Consider the following 25,991-nt stretch of genomic DNA (forward strand, 5'->3'; position numbering starts at 1 on the left):
TATATTGTCTATATTCTATTTTGTCTTGTTCGTTCAGATCGTGCATGGCTTCTGTGTGCCGAGTGCTCTTGGCTCCATTTTTTTCTTTCTTTTTTTCTTTTTTAACCAAATACCGTAAATCACATTCAATATAGAAAATTCACAACAAAACAAAACAAAATTCAGAAATAATGTGATTTTAGAGGACATAAAAAAACGGAACCGCCCTCAACCGCATTGTCCTTAAATTAGGCATTTCCCCCCAAGAACTGTAACAACGAACACTCTTTCCGTATATTTTTCTTCCTCGATTCCCCTCGACACATTTTGATACACAGCTAAATCCTGAGGCGTAATTTAACCCTCTCATGAAGGTAACAATTTTACATGACCAAGGAATAAGTCCCAACCCGGGCCGTTGCAGACCCATTCATCCAGCTGAGACCTACTGCGCAACCCCCGGGAGACACACCCGGGTTGAATTAATACTCAGGATTTCACTGTGCGCTCTTCTCGAAACTTGACTGCATTACGGACAAGAGACCCTATTGAAACCATATTCTACCCTGGATCATTTCAGTGGTAAAACATTAGCTTTACAATTAAGACCAATTTATGCTCTGAGCAACAAGTGTGGACCAACATGTCGCACAACGAAAGTGAAGTCAAAAACCACAAATCCTTTTTGCCACGGAACACCTCCGCCGATGGCGCAACGTACCTCTGGAAACATAAAATGTTGCCTCCTCTGATTGGTTGGGAAGATACACAAGACCATAGACATAAAGGTAAAGGTAGACGCCTCCTCCAACTCTGGGGCATCTGTATCTGCGGGCGCCATTTTTAGGAAGGCAAACTGCCTATCAAACTACTGGCCAATCACAGTGCGTCTTTTCCGGGACTTGGTAGAATTTAGTTGTATAAAAATATAACGAGATATTTTTTATACAACTAGATTCTGACAAGTCCCGGAAGAGACGCGCTGTGATTGGCCAGTAGTCACTTTGAGTGGCAGCGTGCCTTCCCGAATATGGCGGCCGTGGATACAGGTCGCTCCAATGAACTGCAGCGGCCAGTGAGGTATCTAGGTTTCTATATCTATGCACAAGACTACATCCTACTACTATGTACTACTTACTTGTGTACGTTTTATCGCAGACAGTATGACTGCTCAAAACTCATAAGGATCAGAGACACTTGATGCTCAAAGCATAAATTGACCGTTAGCATTTAACCTCACCGTACAGTGTGTAACACGTGTACATATCTATCGTTATCATCCGGCCCCATTATCATTCCTTTAACCCCCCCCCCCCCCGACAACTGTCCCCAAATCATTGGATCTGTCCCCCAACCCTCTCCCCCCCCCCCTCCACCGTCGACCTGAGAACAGACCTTTAAGGTCGTCATAGCTCGTCGTGATCGACCACCTCGTCCGCCTTCAGCTTGAACTCGTCCTCCGTGATCTTCCCGTCCTGGTTGCGGTCCTGGTTGGAGAACATGTTGTCGATGATGCGGTACGGGTCGAAGCCGGGCGCCAGGCGCCCTTTCCCCTCGTTCACCTGCCGCAGGATGTAGTCGGTGAACTAGGGAGGAAGGAGGAAGTAGAAACATGCTGCTTTTAGTGACGATACAGTAGACTAGACAAGAGACCGGAACGGGAAGGTCAGAGAGCAAAAGCAAGTCTCTTGCACACCTACAAAAAGGTGACAGGTGCGTAGGAGAAGACCAAACAGTTCACAGTTTACAGTTTAGGCATTAGGCAGACGCTCTTAATCCAGAGGGACTTACAGTAAGCAAGGACACAAGATAATACATCATAATACACATAATAAATACATCAAATGCATTAACCCATTGAGACCTGAAGCCGATTCTACATGTCTCCTAAAGCCCAACAGTACTCTGAAAAACGTATGTTTCTATATCAGTGGTGCTCAAACTTTTTCATGTCAAGAACCCCCAAAATTATATGTATTTGGCCGTGGACCCCCATCAAAATATTTTGTTCCAGGGGCCCTCAGAAGCAAAGATTTGAGTTAAAAATGTTCGCTTTAAAAATATATATATTCAAAGATTTGCACACATTTGCACAATGTTTAAAAAATAGCAGATCTACAAGCTCGCAGTGCGGCACTCGGTGCCACGCTATGAGCTTGTATATCTGCTATTTTTGAATAGCCCAAAGTGTAAAATAATGCTTTTTAGCTCAAATCAAAAAATGACACAGTTCCAGGTCTTAATGGGTTAAGAGAGGAAAGATGAAATAGGAGAGGCGAGACAGGAAAAGGCAAGATAGAAGAGGCGAGAAAGGACAACGAGAGAGTAAAAAGTTAGGAGGTGAGATATAAATGTCAAGATAGGAACAAATGGGATAGGAGAGGCGAGACAGGAGAGGTCAGATAGGAAAAACAAGATCCAAACAATAAAAATGAGATTGTAAACGTGAGATAGGAGAGGTGAAATGGGAGAGGCTACATAGGAGAGTGAAGTAGAAAAGGAATTTCGTTGTCTTAGAATTTGCCCATAAATGTCACGTGCCTTAGTAACAGCAGTGTGAATGAAAGTGCATGTGTGCATGCATGACAGAGCATCAGGTGGAAAAGCACAAGATGTAAATTTGATGAGCACAAGATGTAAATTTGACGAAGACAACGTCAGCCATAGTGTATCTAGTGGCTGATAGATGACTATAGGGTCTGACCACAACCCTCTGCCCATTGGTTCTAACAGGACCTGAACAAAGAGGGCAAAGAGATGCAAAACACCTACAGCTGGAAATGTCAACAATATACAGACAGCGATGTCAAACATTTAAGTTATTCAACTTGCTAACGTTCGCTGCTAGAAAGAATATTCTTTTGTTCTGGATCTGGAAGGACGTTGCTCCATCCAAAAGATGGTGGCATAATATTATAATGGATTGTATCCCTTGTGAATACATTACATCGGAGGTCTTCAACAGGGGGTCCGGGACCCCTAGGGGGTCCTCAGAGTTACCACAGGGGGTCCGCCGAATATTTGTGTGATTTTTACACAAACAACTTCAACCAAGCATCCCTATTATTCTGAGGAGAACTTTAGCCAAAAATAGCAGATCTACAAGAGCACAACGAGGCGTTGAGCGCTTGTAGATCTGCTATTTTCGGCATAGTGGTTTGGTATGGGGGAAAAAGAGCAGACTAAGTACAGAGTGAAATTAACATGAATCCAAAATGATAGTGCTGTGAAACAAGTCTATGAAGCTGCCTATGAAATCTATGGAGGGGAAAATAATAATAATAAAAAAAAAAAAAAATGTTGCATTCCAAGTTGGACACTTTCTATAAGATCTGGGATCCATATTTAGTTTATATTGGACCTACGCTGTCCGCCACTGTGCTTGGGGCATTTCCATACCAGCCTTAGCCTCCCTGTATGTCAGCATTTTGTCTTAGCTAATGTCTTCGTGCCACTGGTAACTAGCGTTTTCACCAATGTTATTCTAATGTACATGGTGTCTTCCCTTTCCTTGTTAAGAGGCTAAGGTTAAGGCTTGTTAAGAGGCTATCGATGGCCAGGAGGGGTTTCCTTCAATAATGTTCTTGCTTTGTCTTTGTACACTTCTCAATGTATTTTATAAGGTTGTGTCTGAGCGGTTTTATAGTTTGATTTTATGTTTGTATTTTGTATGTTTATTAAAAAAGCAATAAACATATTTTGCAAAAAAAAAAAAAAAAAGGTGAGCTGCGTGCGCGTCCTCTGCCTGCCTTGGGCGTGGGTACTCAGCTGATAAGGTTAACTCAATGAGATGAATTCCACCGAGGCGGCACTCCAAAATGAAGGTTTGCAGACACTCACTTTGCAGTCAATCAGTTACCATTTTCTGGTAACACGTTTCGGCGTTATGCCGAAGAAAAAAAAAAAGAATGCATCGCCTTGAAAGTTGTGTACCGGTGTCTCTGAGTCTGGGTATGCAAGTTATTCTCTGGTGGTCTTAGTTGAATAGTGTGGTCAACTAGGTCAACTCTTAGCCTTAAATTCTTTAGTTTGTGGATAGATTTTTTCCACAAAAGATAAGATAGGAAAGATGAAATTAGGAAAGGCAGACAACAGCATATAGGCGGCTGAGGGGTCTAAAAGCATGCACTCTAATTATGACGCCGCCTACCTCAGAGGGCTCCACCTGCAGGTTGAGGTCTTTGTCCATCTCAGTGAAGAGGTCCGGGGAGACGTCATCGTTCCAGATGAACATGTACCCGTCAGGGAGACCCTCCTCCATCTCCACCAGCTCAATGTCAAACACCAGCACCGCACTGCCTGGAACCTCATCAGCTGTGACACGCACGCACGCACACACACACACACACACACACACACACACACACACACACACACACACACACACACACACACACACACACACACACACACACACACACACACACACACACACACACACACACACACACACACACACACACACACACACAATACCATTTCATATCAGGTGTGACCCACAAGCACCAGCGATAGATAGGCAAGCTCCTCCATATCCGGAGGCTTGGAGATCTTAACTGTTCACACTCCCAGCACGGCATTTTGTCGACCTACCACACAAACAGACTTGAGATCGGCCCCAGAACTGCTGTTTAGTGTGAAAACTTGATATAACGAACTGTTCTTTTTCCATTATCAAGCCACAATCAAATTTAAACTTTATTATCCATCTATAAATCCCAGGAATCTCTGACATCATAGATTGGCCCCCAAAGCAACTTGCACTCAGTAATCTGACAACATGTACTCTGACAACTCTGTACTCTGACAACATGTGTTTATAATTACCGGCCAATTACCGTAAATTTCGGACTCTAAGCCGCGACTTTTTTCCCATTTTTTGACCCTGCGGCTTATATAACGGTGCGGCTTATCTATGGATTTTTATAGCTAACGGCCACTAGGGGACCTCCTAAATCTAGGGATTTTACACCCGCGGCTTATAGTCCAGTGCGGCTTATATATGTACAAATCATTCAATTTAGCTGCTGCGGCTTATATTCAGGTGCGGCTTATAGTGCGAAAATTACGGTAAACATTTTACCGGTCAATGGCCGGTAAATACCGGCTAACGGAATCCCTGGTGTGTGTGTGTGTGTGTGTGTGTGTGTGTGTGTGTGTGTGTGTGTGTGTGTGTGTGTGTGTGACTTACTGACTCCTCTCTCCCCATAGCCCAGGTGAGGAGGTGTGTGTGTGTGTGTGTGTGTGTGTGTGTGTGTGTGTGTGTGTGTGTGTGTGTGTGTGTGTGTGTGTGTGTGTGTGTGTGTGTGTGTGTGTGTGTGTGTGTGTGTGCGTGTGCGTGTGCGTGTGCGCGTATGTGTGTGTATGACTTACTGACTCCTCTCTCTCCATAGCCCAGGTGAGGAGGGATGATCAGATGTCTCTTCTCTCCCACACACATGTCCTTCAGTCCGTCCTCCATCCCTGGGACCACCTGGTTGGCTCCCAGGACTATGTCGTACGTCTTCCCATAGTTGTGCCTTTACGTCAAGGACAGAGAGGAAGAGGAGCAATTATCAATACAGTCAATGGATTAGTTCAGTGCTTCTCAAACCTTTTCATGTCGAGGACCCCCAAATTGACACTTATTAGCCCACGGACCCCCATTTGAAAAGGTATGCCAAGGACGCCCATAAGAGAAGATTTTTACCGCTCTAGCAGTGATTTTCAACAATTTTTAACCTAATTTCAAGGACCCCCAGTTTAAAAGGGCTACGGACCCCCATTTAATGGCATTTCTATCTCTGGGACCCCAATTTATGTTGTAAAATCAATGTTAATTTAACTCTGAGAGTGTACTAATGGAACCAAATGGACCCGTTAGGGTCCATTTGGTTCCTATTTCCTATATATATAATTTAGCTGGGGACCCCCTGGAAATCCCTCAAGTACCCCTGGGGGTCCCCGGACCCCATTTTGAGAACCAATGGATTAGTTGACCGATAGAAATGAAGTTGAATTGTCGGTACATTTCAGTAACTGAATAATCCATTTTGGTGATGTTGATGTACACTATCGTGTAGTATTGACACTGACAGTATTTGACATTTTTACAAGAAATGTAATGCTGGGTACGGCTGGGTACACATAACTGACATAAACAGACCTGGCATAATCTAATGGACTTTAGGAGTAGTACCCCATTACTCAAAAAGCCCATAATAGTCACATATGTGAGAAATAAGGGATATTAACATTTATTATTCGTTGTAACTTTGTTTTTATTTAGCATTTAGTAATGCGTCTATCAACTTACTACAGCTGTACTGCTAAACAAAACTTCACATTCCTGAGTATGCCTTTCAGAGTATTGCTGTAACCTTGGCTTAAAAATATACAAAAATGAACACTAGAATTATAATTAATAAGGCTTCTATTAAAATAAACAAGAGAGCGCTCTACTGGTGGACTGTTGTAATTAAAATGGTTCATGGAAAGTTGCATGTTTGGAACAGCTGAAGGCAATAGTTCACCATTTCGGATATGTTTAGATTACTTTGTTTTTCTTTGTGATTTCAAGAGTGGGGATTTTGGCCTGGGGCCGCATTGAGTGACGGTGCGGGCCGCATGCTGCCCGCGGGCCGCCAGTTGCCCATCCCTGGCCTAGTCCCTCCATGTGCCAGAACCTCTCCTCTCCCCCAGACCCGGCAGAGTAGTTCTGGAGAAGCGGCAGAAGCGGACTGAGTGGCCCTGTCTTTCCCTAAGAGGACTGACCGTGGGTAGCTACTGGGACGTAAGTCGGGGCTTGATCAACCCCGGCTGGGTCACCTGGGCGAGGGTGTATGTTGTTGCGAGACCCGAAACACCCGTCGACCCCCAGGCTACAACACTGATGATACGTCCCAGGTGCATCCATGTGATGTTTTTCTTTATGTTGTTATATTTTGCGTCAAAATAATAGACTTCTTTAAGTAAGCAACAGGGTGATTCGACGAGGTCCAGTTCTACTTAACCTGAGGGGGTTTATTTCTCGGTAATGACGTGCTCACTGTTCTTTATGCCTTGCTTAACGAGCACCCTGGCCTGAAGTTGACTTTACATGAACAGACTACTGTAGGGTTAAAACATTACATTACATTACAGTCATTTAGCAGACGCTTTTATCCAAAGCGACTTACAATAAGTGTATTCAACATAGGTAGGGAACGAAAACTACTAATCACCAGAAGTCTTAAGTGCATTTTCTGCAAAAACAAGCAACCAAGAGTATACCTAGCGCTAAGGTAAAAGTGCAATATATCAGCTACCTATTCCCCTAAACAGATGAGACAAAATAGCTAAATCAAATGAGCATGAGCTAAAACAAATAAGTGTATCGACTAAACAAGATCCAATAAACAGTACAACAATAGAAAACAAGCGTTCGTACAACTAGTTAACAACAAGTAGGCCAGGCAGAGAGGAAGGGTAGTGTTTCCTGAAGAGGTGGGTTTTCAGCCTGCGGCGAAATATGGGCAGTGACTCTGCTGTCCTAACAAACAAACCACAGGTCATGTGGAAGTGAAATTATTGCTGTGCACTAGTAAGACTGAGTGACACCTCACTTGAACTGGATATGAACAGTCATAGAACGCCCACTGGCTGCCGGCCACGACTCAAACATCAAAGGGTAATTTTGCTAATGTTTAACGTGACATGAATGTTTCAATGGGTTTTATAGGATAGTGGTGAATGCGAGACGAGATGTGCTGCGTTTATGATCACTCAGCCTGGATAGGATCACAGGTCATTGCATAGCATGGGAACCTTGCTAATATTTAATACATATCAATGCGTTTTATAGGCTGGTGGTGCAGTGTTGCCACGTCTGCTTATTATAAGCGACTCTGGGCTTCTTTTTCTGTAAAGTTGCTTGTAAATATTGGTAGTTGCGGGTTGCGTTTTTTGGGGCTTTTTTCTTAAGTGTAGTTGCTTATTTGGGCTTGCATCATAATGTTGTTTAAACCAGTGGATCTCAAACATTTCCATGTCATCATGGACCCCTAAATTAATATGTATTTGTCCCTCCCTAACCCCCATCTGAAAATATTTTGTGCCAGGGAGCCCCGTTCCAGATTTGTGTTGTTAAAATGTTTTCAAAAATCTTCAAAATATTTCACATTTCAATTTTTTGGGGGAAATAGCAGATCTACAAGCTCAAAATAGATGCGACGCGTTCCGAGCTTGTGGATCTGCTATTTTCAAATAGCCAATGTACTGTAGGTTTAAAGTGCTCGTGTGGCCTGTTAGTCGCTTCTTTTGGGCTTGTTTTCATAGACCTGGTTGCTTATTTCTCTCACAAACTCTGGCAACACTGGTGGTGAATGAGAGACTCTCTAATCTATGCTACTTTTATAGGAGCACAGGTCAGTGGGACTAGCATGGGAACCGTGCCAACATGACCGTGGTTTCACCTGAGGTGAAAGTAATCTCTCCCACACATTCCACAAACAAACAGAAAACCCCTCCTGTGAAAATGAGTTAAAGGGATAGTTCACCCAAACTTATTTTCTATCGATTACTGGTAGAAAATAACAGGCAGCAGTTCCGGTAGGACAGTGGTTCTCAAACTTTTTCATGTCAAGGACCCCCAAATTGACACTTGTTAGCCCGCGGACCCCCATTTCAAAAGATATGCCAGGGACCCCCATAAGAGAAGATTTCTTTACGGCTCTAGCAGTGAATCTCAACCATTTTAATTTCAAGGACCCCAAAGTTTGACATGCATTAGGGCTACGGACCCCCATTTAATGGCATTTCTATCTCTTGGACCCCAGTTTATATCGTAAAATCTATGTTAATTTAACTCTGAGCGTGTACAAATGGAACCAAATGGACCCGTTAGGGTCCATTTGGTTCCATTTGTACACTCTCAGAGTTACAGACCCATAAGGGCCCATTTGGTGCCTAATCTATCATTTAGCTGGGGACCCCCTGGAACTCCCTCAAGGACCCCTGGGGGTCCCCGGACCCCACTTTGAGAACCAATGCGGTAGGAGACACAAAGAGCCTCCTTTGTGTCTCCATACAGAACCTCATGTTGGGCCTGCATAGGGCTTCACTCACGTGGAGTCGATAGGCGAGCCGTCCATCAGCGATGCGTTGTAGTGATATTTCACGAAGTCGCCTTTCTTGGTGAGTTTGTCACACGGCTCAGGTTTGTGGGTGGTGACGGTCACCGCGCTGTCCGACGGGTTGTGGAAGTCGATGATGTGAACGTCAAACACCAACACGGCCGAACCCGGGATCTTAGTGCCTGATGGAAAGAAGCAGAAAATAATGACAAAAGTCATAACGTTTTTTTATAGACTGCGGTCTTTAAAAAGGGATAGTTCAGGTGTTTACATTAACACTTAGCCTGCCCTAATTATTTCAGATTTTTTGCTATTTTCTGCCAGAGATTTTTCATTGAAATTAAAAAAGTACTCAGGAGCTGAGATACAGAATTTTTAAGTTTTGAGTTAACAAGGAAGTGGATGGGAGTCTAGATCTTCGAAAAATCATATCTCCTTGGTCTTTGGGTCAAATTTTTCCAATTTATTTTCCAATTTTTCAATAGAACGCATTTATGCGATCTTGGCGGCCAAGTGCGCTATTTAATAGATCGCATTTATGCGTGATTGGCAGAAATTGAGTTAAGGTTTTGGTGTGTGTGTGCGTGTGTGTTTAAATAACATGCTATCTAAATTACATTCTTAACATTGTGGACAAGAAAAACAAGCCTGAGTAACAAAAAACATGAGAACTAATGACCAAGATATGTCTGCAAGGTAGCCATATCTTTGTGTCTTACACACACACACACACACACACACACACACACACACACACACACACACACACACACACACACACACACACACACACACACACACACCTGTGCCCTCCTCTCCATATCCGAGGTGAGGTGGGATGATGACGGTGCGTCTCTCTCCCATGCAGACCCCGATCAGACCCTCGTCCATGCCGGCGATCACGTAGCCCTTCCCCACGTAGGTGTCGTAGGTGCGATTACGAGAGTAGCTGTGAAACAAACGAACAACACGGTTAGCAAATATATATCAGTTATACGTTGTAGAGTTCTCAAATTCTGCCCGAACCCGACCCTACCCGACCCGACGTTTTCGAGCCGAGCCGGGCCCAACATCTATGCTAATTAGTCGGGCCGAGGCCAAGAAATAAATAAAAAATAAATCCATTACCCCCAAAAAAGGAAATTCAACTGCCCCTAGCGGCCTAACGGTAAGGCCGACCGAAATGGCAGTGGATGCGTTGGATGCAGCTCAAAGTTAACTTTACTCAGGCATTTAGTTTGTCGCCGTCCGACGTTCCTAGCCCGTGTCATTAAAGAAGAACGGGTGACAATGGCCAAAGCTCAATCGAAAATCGGCGATAGAAAATCAGCGACAGTGGCCGTTTTCAAGATGTTTTGGCCATTATCTCTGGAACAGAAGGTCCAATCTGCTCAGTTCAAAGCTTGTTGGATGGCATGACTTAAAGGACATTAAGCACATAATGACACCTTTCAGTTTTTTTCGGGCCTAAAAGTATGGTAATTGTTCAGGCCGGGCCGAGCCTCGGGCCGGCTCAGTAGCGAACGGCCTTTTTGCATGCAGTTGAAGCGCAAGGGGACGGGGGGGGGGGGGGGGGGGGGGTGGGGAGAGAGTCAGCACACTGAAGTCAAGGCACAGACTACTGTTGTTGACAGACAACGGATGCACGCTTATGAGAAACAACAAAAATAAAACCTGGCAAAACAGTTGCGTGCATTCGCGCAAGATGAGGATAAATGAAACATTCAGTCTAAATGTCCAGTAATTCGCAACTACTACCAATACTTTTGTATTTGAAACTTTACATTTCTCTAAATATTATAAACACTCAGGACAGCCTAATACAAATATAATTTATGAAAAGGCTACTATAGGCTACAGTGAAGTCGGACTGAATGACTGAAACGTTTTTTTTTTCTTTTTTTTAACTCTATTGGTGATTATCTGGCACAGTAGTTGTAAATTAGCAAACTGGACATTAATGTTTCCTTTTCGCGTGCAAATTACTGGACATTTAGACTGAATGTTTCCTTTATCCTCATCTTGCGCTAATGCACGCAACTGTTTTGCCAGGTTTTATTTTCATTGTTTCTCATAAGCGTGCATCCGTTGTCCGTCAACAACACAGCCGTCTGTGCCTTGACTTCAGCGCGCTGACTCTCTCCCCACCCGCCCCCCCCCCGCCACCTTACGCTTCAACTACATGCAAAAAGGCCGTCCGCGGCTCAGTAGGGCCCAGTTATGGCCCATAGTGGTTTCCATACTGTAACCACCATGGTTCTTCACTTATTTAGTTTCAAGAATGCATTTCTTTACTTGTATGACCCTCAACACGGGATTTGAGAATCCCTGGCTTCAATTATTACTACTACCAACACCATCAACAACTGTTATTCATAATAATAATAACTAGAAAATGTGCTCCTCGGAGCACAGGTCTTCGCCAGTACTGTTCCTGATTAATCCTGTCTTACCTCACTTCAAACGATATAAATGATCTTTTGAAGTGACACGCCTATTTATAGGACTCTATTTCATCATGCGTCTCGCTAGCCAATCAAAGCACACCCTTTCAACATATTGTCACGTGTCACGTGAAGCTTGACCAATGTCAGCTTGGTGGACACACGGAAGGACGAGAACGAAAACAATAGTCTCCTGGCGGAGACATATAATGATAATTATAGCAGTAACAACAAAATGACTTTTACTGGGCCAGTAGGAAGCTGTGATGTAACAGTGTGAGATGGTGAAATGAGCGTGATATCAGAGGGACTGTCCAGAGGGACTGACTGGCCGTGGGAGGCAGAGGTAAGAGATAAAAGTGGACATCATGTGAAACCACATTCTAAAAAGCCTTATCTGGCAGCTGGGTGACCTTGAAGCCCGGCCAACAACTGCAACAACAAAGATGCACGCATATTTCTTACAAACCACACGGCTGTGACTTTTAGACAGCGTGTTATTTAGACAGACGACAGGTTCATGTGTTGACCTGGCATCCTATAGTTTGAGTTTCGATTTATTCATTTTTCATTTATTTTCGGATATTATAACGTTTAGAGACTGATGCTAGGTTCTTGGTTTAACCCGTGATCCTAGATCTGTGGTTCTCAACCAGTGGTCCGGTGTCCACCAGTGGTCCTTGAGGGGGTTCCAGGTGGTCCCCAGCTAAATGATGGAGAGTTGACAACCACATGAGACCCTTATAGATCTTCTTTAACTCTAGAGAGTGTAAAATTAAACCAAATGGACCCTTACGGGTCCATTTGGTTTCATTTTACGCTCTCAAGAGTTAAATCATTGTTAAACATCTGCATTACTTAATTAAAGAATTGTCATTTTGATCAACGTTTTCCTGTTATCTCTCCTATGGAACCAACATCAATACAGCATGGATGGAATTTTGGACAAAATCTTATCCAACGGTGGTCCGTGGGTCAAATGCCGAATAGATAATGGACGTTGCTATGAAAAGGGTTGAAAACCACTGTCCTAGATTACAGAGGCACAACACTGTCTCCTTGTGTTTACCTTGCTTACTGAATCACTCTGGATTAACCCATTAGAGACCTGAAGCCGATTCTACATGTCTCCTAAATCTCAACAGTTTTCTGAAAAACGTATGTTTCTATATCAGTGGTGCTCAATCTCTTTCATGTCAAGGACCCCCAAAATGATATGTATTTGGCCGCGGACCCCCATCAAAATATCTTGTTCCAGGGACCCCCCAGAAGCAAAGATTTGAGTTAAAAATGTTCGCTTTAAAAATATATATATTCAAAGATTTGCACACATTTTCATGATTTTTCAAAAATAGCAGATCTACACGCTATGAGCTTGTATATCTGCTATTTTTGAATAGCCAAAGTGTAAAATAATGCTTTTTAGCTCATATCTAAAAATGACACAGTTCCAGGTCTTAATGGGTTAAGAGTGTCTGCTAAACGCCTGAGTTGTAAATTGTATGAAGTGATGAGTTACTTAGTGATGAGTTAGAACTGCCCAACACTGGCTCTGACACCATAACATGCCATAACAAATTGTAATGCATTCCAATGGTTCAACATTCGTGATGAACTGGGCTCACACACACAGCGGCATCGTGAAGGCTGGACTCAGGAGCATTTTTGAAAGTTTCATTTCTGTTCCTGCAGCTGCAGCAAAGAGAACTGTCACATGCAGGATGTCTATAAATAAATGGATTGCATCACAGATCACACAATGAAGAAAAAAGGTGCAGATCTCCTTTTACTCGCCCTGTTGGTTTATGAGAGGAGATGATGCCACCCTGTGGACAAAACGAGTAACAGCAGGGCAGGCACACATTGCCTTTCATCATACAGTGAATACCAGTTAAGTTCAACGATCCAAAACCATTTTTTTATGTGGAAACACAAAGAGTTATTATGACCTAATGCTTCATCACTGAGCACGACCATATGTCTTTTCAACGGCAAAATGGGAGTTCAGTTGCGTCAACGCTTTTTTCAGTTGTTTATGGCAGTGGTTCTCAACCGTGACCCCCCAAAATAATCATACGTGAACTGGGGATTAAACGTGTGTCATCCTTTGATGACAGGCCTTGTATTAATTCAGAGTGCATATAGAGAACCTAGAGAACTCAAGAAGCTTACAGTTAGACTGGTGGTGCAACTGGCAGCAGTGGATTTAGAAGTCTGACAAACACATACATTTAACCCATTAAGACCTGGAACTGTGTCATTTTTAGATTTGAGCTAAAAAGCATTATTTTACACTTTGGGCTATTCAAAAATAGCAGATATACAAGCTCATAGCGCGGCACCGAGTGCCGCGCTACGAGCTTGTAGATCTGCTATTTTTGAAAAATCGTGAAAATGTGTGCAAATCTTTGAATATATATATATTTAAAGCTAACATTTTTAACTCAAATCTTTGCTTCTGGGGGGTTCCTGGAACAAAATATTTTGATGGGGGTCCGCGGCCAAATACATATAATTTTGGGGGTCCTTGACATGAAAAAGATTGAGCACCACTGATATAGAAACATACGTTTTTCAGAAAACTGTTGAGATTTAGGAGACATGTAGAATCGGCTTCAGGTCTCAATGGGTTAAGGGATAGTTCACCCCAAAAAAAAAAAAAATTCTATCGATTAGTCACCCCATGGAGACTTGAATTCATGGATATTTTTTTTTAGCGCGATACAAAGACCTAAAAGCCACAAACATAGACACAACCACATGGGAAGCCTCAGCAAAAAAAACAGAGACATCTGGAGGCTTGAACCCCAGAAGGGGCTGCAGAGGTTTGAAGAACACCTGCTGCTTCAGTGGGATGAGAAGAGGGCCCACAGAAGCACTACAAACCTGTCTGTAAATAAATACATCTACTGATGCACTAACTTGGACACATCATCAGTGTTGTTTCCCCGAGTCACTGAGTGTTTCGGGTCTCGCAACAGACACCCTCCAGGCCATAGATATATATATAAAGGCTAGATGGCTCAAGGGGGGCGTCGCAAGCGCAGCTCAACCGCGGCCATCTTGCAACAGTCATTCATAACATTATGTCTATGGCAGGGGTCTTCAACGTTTTCAGGCCAAGGACCCCCTAGCTGAGACAGAGATGAAGCAGGGACCCCCTCTATATTGTGTGTGTCAGATTAAACTCTTTTTTTTAACCGTTTTTTCCCCTCTACACCTATTCACCTGTTTCCTAGGCCGTGTGTTTTCCACTTCCTGTCGATTTGATCCAATGAAATCCAATGAAACTGGTCAGATGACCAATGATATCCAATGAAATCGACAGGAAGTGGAAAACACACTAGGAAACAGGTGAATACTCACAACGCCTCGCAGCGCGAGGCGTTGTGAGCTTGTAGATCTGCTATTTTTGGCTAAAGTTCTCCTCAGAAAAGGGATGCTAAGGTTCAAGTGGTTAAGGTAAAAAAAAAAATCATATCACACGAAGATTTGGCGGACCCCCTGTAGTAACTCTGAGGACCCCCTAGGGGTCCCGGACCCCCTGTTGAAGACCCCTGGTCTATGGCCATGTATTATTGAAATAACCATAGCGTGCTCAATTTCCATCCGATTTTCAAACGGTTTGGTTTGTTGTAAACACCAAAGATGTAGTTATGATACTGCATGCTTATAATTATAATCATGGATTTTACATGAAAATAACATTAAGCATGTCTTTGGTGTTTACAACAAACCAAACCGTTTGAAAATCGGATGAGAATTGAGCACGCTATGGTTATTTCAATAATATATGGCCATAGACATAATGTTATGAATGACTGTTGCAAGACGTCGTTCTCCATTGGCCAGCAGCGTGGGTGAGTCATCTACTAGCCTTTATACATATCTATGCTCCAGGCGACCCGACCGAGGCTGATCAGACACCGGTCTGTGTCCAAGTGGCGCGCTACAGCCCCTACTGTCTCTTGAGGGGAGTAAGAGACAGTGCTAATGAGGGGGTTAGGGTTTAGGGTGGCAGGTGAGATGTTAACACCAAGTTTTGGCGACTCTAAGAGGCTCTGTCTGCACTGTGGGTTGACTCCGGGCCTGGCTCCTCCTCCTTCGTCTGACCAGAAGTGGCCATTCTTCTGTGCGTTGCGTCGTCATCATTGCTGTTAGGCAAAAAAACGTCTCATTCTACCTTGATGGATTTTTTTAAACCCTCCTTGCAGGTTTTACTGCAGTCTGTAGCTTTTGGGTTCTTCCTCTCAGACGAAATGGTCTGAAAGACCTGCTACCTCCTTCATACTGTATGTGAGCAGTGTCAGGACTTGGACTGCCACTCCCGTATCGGGCTCTACAGTCACAAGAGGCGCCGCTCCAGCTCCGCAGTGGGAGACCAGAAGCGCTGGTCCAATGGTCCTATGGGACTTCGGAAGCCGACGACGTTCCGGTAGGAGACACAAAGGAGACTCTTTGTGTCTCCTGCCGTAACCGCTGTCTGTCGGTCATCAAATTATTGGCTTAGGAATGCGACAAAAACTCAAAAATATCCATGAATTCAAGTCTCCATGGGGTGACTTAATTGATAGAAAAAAAGTCATTTTGGGGGCTAACTATCCCTTTAACACACACACACACACACACGCGCGCACACACACACACACACACACACCTGGAGTCGAAGAAGGTCCCGTCGAGCAGTGAGCCGTTATAGTGGTAACGCACAAAGTCTCCTTCAACGGTCTTCCGGGTGCAGGGCTCTGGGACATGCTGGTTGGTGATCGTGATGCCGTCTCTGGGGTTGTGGAGGTCCAGCAGCACCACGTCAAACACCAGAGAGGCCTGGCCCGGGATGTCACTCCCTGCATGGACACACACACACACACACACACATGAAGGGTGAGAGGAACGACAAGGAGACACGTCAGAGAACAGTGGTGGAAAAAGTACTCAAATCCGTTACTTAACCCATTGAGACCTGAAGCCGATTCTACATGTCTCCTAAATCTCAACAGTTTTCTGAAAAAACGTATGTTTCTATATCAGTGGTGCTCAATCTTTTTCATGTCAAGGACCCCCAAAATTATATGTATTTGGCCGCGGACCCCCATCAAAATATTTTGTTCCAGGGACCCCCCAGAAGCAAAGATTTGAGTTAAAAATGTTCGCTTTAAAAATATATATATATATTCAAAGATTTGCACACATTTTCACGAATTTTCAAAAATAGCAGATCTACAAGCTCGTAGCGCGGCTATGAGCTTGTATATCTGCTATTTTTGAATAGCCTAAAGTGTAAAATAATGCTTTTTAGCTCAAATCTAAAAATGACACAGTTCCAGGTTTTAATGGGTTAAGTAAAAGTACCAATACTGCAATATAGAAATGCTCTGTTACAAGTAAAAGTCCGGAATTAAAAAAGTACAAAAGTATTGGCATCAAAAGGTACTTAAAGTACCAAAAGTAAAATGTTTGAAAATAGCAGATTTACAAGCTCACAACGCGTCGCGTTGTGAGCTTGTAAGCTTGTAGATCGGCTTGTGAGCTTGTAGATCGGCTATTTTCAAATAGCCTAGGTATAAAATAGGGCTAAAGTGGTTAATGTATGTTTCATAATATCATCATTTATATCTGAAAAGTAACTTGAACAAAAGTTTTCAAATAATATTTGTGGAGTAAAAGTACACGTTTTGCCTCTGAGATGTAGTGGAGTAGAAGTAAAAGTATTGGAAATTGGAGGAAAGAAAAGTCTTTTTTTTGGGTGAACTATCCCTTTAACATGAAGTGGCAGTGAACTCACCATCTCCATTCTCTCCGTAGCCCATGGACGGGGGCATGGTGACGATGCGGCGCTCGCCCACACACATTCCCAGGAGGCCCTTGTCCATGCCGGCGATCAGCCACCCGATGCCCACGTAGGTGTCGTAGGTACGCAGGCGTGTGTGACTAGAAGAGGAGGAGGAGGTGCGTTGCGTTCACATGTTAAATTATGCACTTGACTTTCTTTTTTTTACTTAATAATTTTTATCCCGCGATTTTTGTAACCCATTTTTTTCACCCGGTGCCAATTTCCTAAGTGATCCTGGGCACTACACCAGCGTTAGACCAGTCCCCCACAGCCTGGGGAGGCCAGGGCCGAGCTCATGCTTCCTTCAGTGCATGAGAGCCAACTGACCTTCTTGTCACCTGACAGGGGGGAGTTTCCCTGGTTGGACGTAGCGCGTGGAAGGAACACATTATTCCAACCAGTTCCCTTCCCCTCCATCAGGCGCCCCGGCTGTCATGGGGGAGGCGGTATAGTGACCAGGATTACTACATGTTTTTGTGAGGGTATTAACTACCCTGGGAGACACGGGGAGAACATGCAAACTCCACACAGAGTAGGCCCTTTCGCCAACCTTTCGCCATGCACTTGACTTTCTAGAACGGCCATTCCCAACATGTGGGCCGTGACCACAAGTCGTTAAAAGGAGTAGTTCACCCCAAAAAAAAATACTTATTTTCTATCAATTACACACCCCATGAAGCCTTGAATTCATGGAGATTTTTTTGTTTTAAGCCAATAATTTGATGACGGGCGGAAAGATGCTAATGTATCCGGTAGGAGACTCAGAGTCTCTGTTGAGTCTCCTGTCATCAAATGATTGGCTTAGGAATGCAACAAAAACATCTCCATGAATTCAATGCTTCATGGGGTGTGTAATTGATAGAAAATAAGTCATTTGTTGGGTGAACTACTCCTTTAACCTTTGGTCACCCTTTGTTACCATAGTGACCGACATAATATGTCTGCATAGTAGGAACTGTAGCCATGTCTTACATCAATCACTAGCGTCAATGAACCCTATGAGAAGAGGTGAATGCTAGGGGGTGAAGAGGAAGAGGTGAGTGCTAGGGGGTGAGGTGGAGTCTATAATAATAATAATAATAACTAGAAAAAGTGCTCCTCGGAGCACAAGTCTCCGCCAGCAGACTTGTGTTCTAATGTTCTAATTCTTATGTTCTAATTCTTACAAAAAATAGAACATGTTACTGTGTCATAGTAACATGACACAAGTGTCCTATCCGTCTGTATAACTGTCCTATCCGTCCTGTCTGTATAAGTGTCCTATCCGTCCTGTCTGTATAAGTGTCCTATCCGTCCTGTCTATGTAAGTGTCCTATCCGTCCTGTCTATGTAAGTGTCCTATCCGTCCTGTCTATGTAAGTGTCCTATCCGTCCTGTCTGTATAAGTGTCCTATCCGTCCTGTCTATGTAAGTGTCCTATCCGTCCTGTCTATGTAAGTGTCCTATCCGTCCTGTCTGTGTAAGTGTCCTATCCAATTGTTACAGTATCCGCCATTTCTCAGCCATTTCGTGATTATTCCTGTCTTACCTCACTTTGAAAGAGGCACAGACTCTTTCAAAGTGACACATGTATTTATAGGCCGCTATACGTCACTAGCCAATCAGACCACACTATTTCACCGTATTGTCACGTGTCACGTGAGGCTTGACCAATGTTAGTCCCAGTTTCAGAAAGTGAAAACAAACTCTCCTGGCGGAGACAACAATAATAACTAGAAAATGTCTTACCTATTTATATTACATATTGTCACGTGTCACTTGACCAATGTTAGCTTGGCTGATGGAAGCTCACTTCAGAAAAATATAAATGATTTTTTGAAGTGACACACCTATTTATAGGATCTTATTTCGTCATGCGTCTCGCATATTGTCACGTGTCACGTGAAGCTCGACCAATGTTAGCTTGGCTGAGACGGACGGACACACGGAAAGACAAGAACGAAAACATACTCTCCACCTCTGGCGGAGACAATAATAGGCCATAATAGGGTTTCAGGCTTCACGGCGAGCTATACTCTGCAGCAGTAACACTCTCTCACCTGGAGTCAAACAGGGTCCCGTCCAGCAGCGTGCCGTTGTAGTGGTAGCGCACGTAGTCGGACACCTCCACCTTCCTGACGCACACCGGGGGGGTGTAGTAGGTGTTGGACTGGACGGCGTCCTCCGGGTTCCACACGTCCAGCAGCAGCACGTCAAAATGCAGGATGGAGTCGGCAGGGATGAGGTCACCTGAGAGAGAGAGAGAGAGAGAGGTTTATCATCTATGCCAGTGGTTCTCAACCTGTGGGTCGGACTCTGGACACCTATGGGGGGGGGGGGGGGGGGGGAGGGGGGTCCCCACATGATTTTTTTGGGGGGGTGGTCCCCAGATGACAGTAAAGTGACAATCAAAAAACATTTAAAACCGAAAAATTTAAGGGAAAAAAAAAAAGAAATATGAAATGAAATGAAAAAGTCCATTACTGCATCAAAAGTAATCAACAAACTATACTATAAAAACTGGTCAAACATTGGCCAAATTGTTAAATAATATAAGTAAAATATATATAAAATAATACGTAAAATATAACAAACATTTTTAAATGGCCGATCTACAAGCTCACAACGCGAGGCGTTGTGAGCTTGTAGATCGGCTATTTTTCCAATATTTTTTCTGTGGAATCGAATCAAACTGAAGGCCTCAACTCCTATTCCAAGTGCTTATCGGATATGATTATTTTGGGGGGGTCACAGCCTGAAAAGGTTGAGAACCACTGATCTATGCCACACAGTAGTCCCGCATAATTCTTCTTCCGTGAAGAAGTGCGCTCAGGCGAGGTAGACTGTGCCAATGTCATGACACCTACCAACAATGCCAAGTGCAGCACCTCCTCACATGCAATCAGTGGTACAATGCAACAAGCACAATAGAAGATCCATGCCAAAAACAACAAAAAGAAGCAAAACACAGCGTAATGTAACGTAACACCTCCTCCTGAGGTGTCTGTGTCCCGAGCTGAACAGTGGCTCCACAGGCTTGAATGGGAGGAGGAGGTGGTGGTGGGGGATCAAGCTGCACAGAGGAGGAGGAGGAGGAGGAAGGCAGTGATTAAACCCTGGCTACACTGGTGAGCTGGCAGCTCAGTCTGCAGCGCTCTGAACGCCTACACACTGCTCCTGTACTTCCTCCTGCAAAGCCCTCCTGTCTTCTTTTCTTCCTTCACATTGTGTTCCCTCTTTTCTCTCTCAGTCACTCAGTCATATATATGTATAGTATTGCAGAAAAGAAGCTTGGACCTGTCTGCACAAGCCTTCCCCAATTATCTACCTCATTCACGCGCACGCACGCATTACAATGGATCAGTTAGCAGGACAATACCCAGCAAGCATTGCGCAGTGTGTGAACCCGAACAAAGTGCAATATCATTTATAACCAGCCATCCAGATCCTTACTCTGACCAGTGGCGTACCCACTGTAGAGGCAGGACAGCCGGTTGCCTGCCCAACTAAGATCTCGCCTCCCCTAGAACACCCAAATAACCCGAAAATATGTCATTGCCTTCTTAATGTCCTCAAAGTCACGCATCCAACAACCTTTGAACTGAGCAGATTGGACCTTCCGTTCCAGAGATAATGTCCAAAACATCTTGAAAACAGCCACTTTCGCTGTTTTTTGATTCCCGCAAAAAAAAAACTTGCCTGCCCTAAATGTAATTCCTGGGGACGCTACTGACTCTGACCTTAACCACCAAACCCATACCTAAACTTTAACCGTACTATCCGATGCCTAACCTTAAAGCACCACTACAGTATGTAACTTTTAAACAATTACAGCACTTTGTGTCAAATAAATACATTCATAAGAAACAAATCCCACCCTTCCCTAAGTCTGTAGACTCAGGGACTTATTGTGTAGGGTATACCCAGTGGCGGACATCCTCATGACACATGACTTTTCCGCAGTCGCATGTTGCTTTGTCAAATTCTTCTTACTCTTCTCCATTCTATCGTCACTGCTCATCATAACCTACCACTTAAAAGGTTACTGAAATTAATGAAACCACAAACAAAAACTCAACTTCCGCTGTCCATCCTCACAATGCATCATGATGGGTAATGCCCTGCAAACATCCTTATGGCCTTTTTCATACTGTATATTTATATTGACATAAATTATAATATTGCGTAATATTTCTTCCTTGTTACTAATGATACTAATTAAGCTCACAAAGTTTAATGCAATGCTACGTGTTGTGAACTCGTACAGCTTGTGAACTCGGATGGGGTGCCCTACGGCATTGGTTCTCAAAGTGGGGTCCGGGGACCCCCAGGGGTACTTGAGGGGGTTCCAGGGGGTCCCCAGCTAAATGATGGACAGGAACCAAATGGACCCTTATGGGTCTGTAACTCAGAGAGTGTACAAATGGAACCTAATGGACCCTAACGGGTCCATTTGGTTCCATTTGTACACTCTCAGAGTTAAATTAACATTGGTTTCACAATGTGAATTGGGGTCCCAGAGGTATACATGCCATTAAATGGGGGTCCGTAGCCTAATGCATGTCAAACTGGGGGTCCTTGGAATTAAAATGGTTGAGAATCACTGCTAGAGAGCCGTAAAAACCTTCTCTTATTGGGGTCCCTGGCTTATCTTTTCAAATGGGGGTCCGCGGAGTAATATATGTGTCAATTAGGGGGTCCTTGACATGAAAAAGTTTGAGAACCACTGCCCTACGGCTCCAGGCCACTCCCTCACCTGGCCGTGCCTGCCTTTACTCCCTTGTCAGGAGAATTAAGCGGAGTTAGTTGGTAATGTTAGTTAATGCAAACTAAGCAAAGACTATGGGAACTCAAGACGCCGTAACTCTAACCCTAAACCCTCTTCTCTCTGAATTCATATGGAGATGCGCCCACTTGGACTTGGAGAACATTTTGGGTCCCATTTTCCGTACCAGTGGCGAGGCATGGTATTGGCTATCATGTTTAAAACCAAGGATCTTTACTTAGAAAGATCTTCAGCACCTCAGAAACCACTTCCTGGTCTATGATGTCACAGTGACATCATTCAGTATGGATCGCTGGGAGAGGCCCACTTCCTCTCAGGCTGTACATATTGTATTGTAGTCCAATATGAAGCTCCAGCATCCTCTCCTTCCTCCATGCACAAACACACACCATTGTTCCACTGGGAGTTGTGCGTTAAGCCAGAGCTGGTTCTGTTTATGTTTCATATGCCCTCTGTTCCAGTAAGTAACAGAGAGCAAATTATACATGGTATGGAAATAATTTCAAATAATTTGACCCAGCAGTGTGCTGCTCAGGTGATCGCACAGTGCCTTGCTCAAGGACACTTCCTAACCTTCTGATTTCCACTGAGCCACCACCACCCTTAGCCTGGCATGGTCAGACTAATATTACTGCGTACGGGCATTATTCTTGTTTTGCAATGACAGATTTGTCTGGAACCAGGCTACACCACCCCTAGATCTACAGAAGTTTCATTCTTGTATATAAAAAAACAAAAACAAATCAAAGATGTCTTTATGTGGCAAACAGACCATCACAGACACAAGAAAACACACACTTACCATAGCCCTCTTTTCCATAGGCCAGCTGCGGGGGGATCTTGACCAGTCTCCTCTCGTTGACACACATCCCCACCAGGGCTTTGTCCATCCCCTCGATCAGCTGCTTCTTACCCACGTACACATTGTAGGTGCTGCCACGATCGTAGCTGGAACACACACACACACACACACACACACACACACACACACACGTTTGTGAGTGAGTACATTTAAAGTCTTCCATTAATTCCCCTGTCCATACGATGTCATCAATATTACACAGCAAAATGCTCAGCATGAATTTAACCAAAAGAATGACCTGGGACTATTCTTTTTTACCTTCTCGGAGTTAAATTAACACTAAACCTACAAGGAGTGTTTATTCCAAGAGGTGGCCTGGTGGCAACTGGTCTCTAACTAGTCCAGTGGTGATGCAACTTTGATGATGGAGAGGGCCACAATATTTCCACACTCACTCCAGAGGGCCACATTGCATACCGTCTCTCCGCATTTTAACTTTTTCCGCCATTCTATGTCACACAAAAGTAGCAAAAACAGCCGATCTACAAGCTCAAAACGCGTCGCACGCTATTTTAGCTATTTTTTAATTGGAATCCAAATTTTTTTGTGTTATTTTTTAATTGGAATCCTGAAAAGTAAAATGTGTATTTAACTTCAAATCCATTTAGTTATACTTATGTTAACTTTATGAACGTAAATACAAATACATTGGACATAAAAAAGACAACAACATTTTAATACTAGTCATTAAACTACTAATATAGACTAGAATTGTAACAGCTGAAATCACTAATATATCAGTATTCCGATATTAACCTGTAGGCCACATTAAGTAAAGGTGGGGGCAGCATGTGGCCCCCGGGCCGCCAGTTGCCCATGTATGAACTAATCAAACAAAATGTGTGCACTGCACTGCACACCTGGAATGCATTTCTTGTATATTTGCAGTTGGCCCAGGACACTTTTTATCTTTAGCGCTTCGACCATCATAATCTCAGGAGAGGAGCGTTAGATGCCATCATTTCAATATTATGCAAGTTGTTAGACAATCAGACATCCCTTCTATTGACGGGAACCAGAACTGTGTCTCCAGAACCAGAGAGCCCTAGCTGTCTCCAGAACCAGAACCATGTCTGATAAGAACCAGACCCCGATCTGTCTGTCTTCAGAACCAGAAGGAAGCTATTGTGTCTCCAGGACCATAGTCCTGTAGTGTGTCCTCAGAACCAGACAGCTCTGGTCTTCTTGTGGCTGTTGCTGCTTGCGTGGCTCACAGGGCCGACCCATTACACTACAGCCCCCCCCCCCCCCTCCCTATCGGGGGCACACACACACACACACACACACACACACACACACACACACACACACACACACACACACACACACACACACACAAGTCTGCAGTAGCCATGGTCAGTCACGACGAGCGTCATGGCGGAACTTCAACATGGTTTTGGCACTTTCTCCACTTACAACCCGTACATCTACATAAACGTTCATATTTCAAATATAAAGTGCTGACCCCACGGCCACGGATGTTACAATTTGAATCGGGTGGGTCCAAGTACCCGTATCTTCCGTATTGTTCAATAAAAAGCATTTTAATGCAAATGGCGTTTGTTTTCTCATAGAGTTATAATGTATCAAGAGTGCAGTACACCTCTCAACCGATAGGATCGCGTAGTTGAAAGCATATGGAGAAAATTCGGAGAAAATGGCCACCAATCTGATTAAAATGCATTTTATTTAACAATACGGCAGATACGGGTACTTAGACCCACCCGTTTCAAATCGTAACATCCGTGGCCGTGGGGTCAGCACTTTATATTTGAAATGTGAACGTGTATGTTGATGTACGGGTTGTAAATGGAGAAAGTGCAAACATCCGCTTGAAGTTCCGCCATGACTGTCATGATATTGATGTTTCAGGGCCAAGTCTGCAGAGGCAAAAACACAAAGTTTTCGCTCGTATTAAAGTTTAGAAGAACTCACCTGGAATCGAACTTCTTGCCGTCGGGGAACACGCCGTTATAGTGGTACCTGACGTAGTCCCCGACTTTCACGGCGCGCACGCACTGCTCCGGAACGAAGGTCTTCTCGATGAGGATGTCGTCTAACGGGACGGTGACCGGGGGCGCGTCTCCGCCGTCGCAGCGCCACAACGCCACCAGAACCGACAGAACACACAACATCATGCCGTGCGCCGTGCACAACGGAACCATGTTTATACCCCCGAAAAACTAGCGTTACAACGTCCCAAAAGCCCCCCGACTGTATAATAACCAATGCACTCCCTTCCGTCTGTCTGTGTGGCCCGGGTCGGATCGGTTGGTTCCTCGGGATCTAGTCTCGGTGGATCTTCCTCTTCTCTCTCTCCGTCCGGATTGAATGGGAGATTCACTTTTTGCGGCACCACGTATTGCTCATGCGCACTGGCAGCGTCTCGGATGTGTAAACGTGGTAAACGTACACTGTGAAATCCTGAGTGCAGCCTCGGTGTGTAAATGGTCCGTTTGGTTCCATTTGGTATCCTCTCGGGGTTAAACTAGGATCACTAGGTTGTTGTTTTTACTGTGTGTGTATGTATAGGGTCTCTCCTCCACTGTCCTGAAGATCCCTCTGGACCCCGCCTCTAAAAAAAACTCTTAGTACAAACTTTTTCTTTTTTTTTGCCCCAGAGCGCATTCCTTCCTCACTGTTTTAAAGGTCAGAAGGCAAGGCATCGCACTTTGGGATCTGAGATCTTAGTTTAGTTTAGTAGAGTTTACTATACAAACTTTGTAGGAGGGGGGGGGGGGGGTCCCCCTCTTATTTCCCAGGGAGGAATGTCTCTACGTGGCAATGGGAGGGGGTTGGATGGTATTATGACGTTTTGATCTCAGTAACCAGTCTGTCACCAGGGGTCTAATTAGTGGTCGGGGAACATCCCTAGTCTGTAAAGAAGTAGTTGTATTTATTCAGATGGGACAAAACAAATACATTTTAATACCATCATTCAGGAAGTAGCCTACTACTAGTGAAATGTAACATGAGACTGAGCTGAGGTAGCCCTGAAACATGACTGTCATATCAT

The 25,991-nt window shown here is 44.1% G+C and overlaps 1 protein-coding gene across 1 annotated transcript; it reads right to left on the minus strand.

Moving 5' to 3' along the window:
• Positions 1–1,354: 1,354 nt before the first annotated feature.
• fkbp9 (FKBP prolyl isomerase 9) lies at positions 1,355–25,512 on the minus strand. The gene is made up of 10 exons (XM_084079825.1): positions 24,911–25,512; positions 22,916–23,061; positions 19,388–19,577; positions 17,301–17,446; positions 16,173–16,362; positions 9,875–10,020; positions 9,064–9,253; positions 5,353–5,498; positions 4,130–4,293; positions 1,355–1,565 (listed from the first exon to the last, which is right to left on the minus strand). Exons 1-10 carry the CDS (start codon positions 25,138–25,140, stop codon positions 1,386–1,388), a joined length of 1,728 nt encoding a protein of 575 aa, XP_083935951.1. The 5' UTR covers positions 25,141–25,512; the 3' UTR covers positions 1,355–1,385.
• Positions 25,513–25,991: the final 479 nt, after the last annotated feature.

Source organism: Gymnoscopelus microlampas, assembly GCF_963454915.1.
Source record: "Gymnoscopelus microlampas genome assembly, chromosome: 15".
NCBI classification, from domain to species: domain Eukaryota; kingdom Metazoa; phylum Chordata; class Actinopteri; order Myctophiformes; family Myctophidae; genus Gymnoscopelus; species Gymnoscopelus microlampas.

Coding starts and splice junctions, on each gene's coding strand:
- fkbp9 (XM_084079825.1), bottom strand. CDS start 25,140: ATGGTTCCGTTGTGCACGGCGCACGGCATGATGTTGTGTGTTCTGTCG. Junction 23,062..24,910: donor GGCAAGAAGTTCGATTCCAG/GTGAGTTCTTCT, acceptor TGTGTGTTCCAG/CTACGATCGTGGCAGCACCT. Junction 4,294..5,352: donor CTATGGAGAGAGAGGAGTCA/GTAAGTCATACA, acceptor TGCGTGTCACAG/CTGATGAGGTTCCAGGCAGT.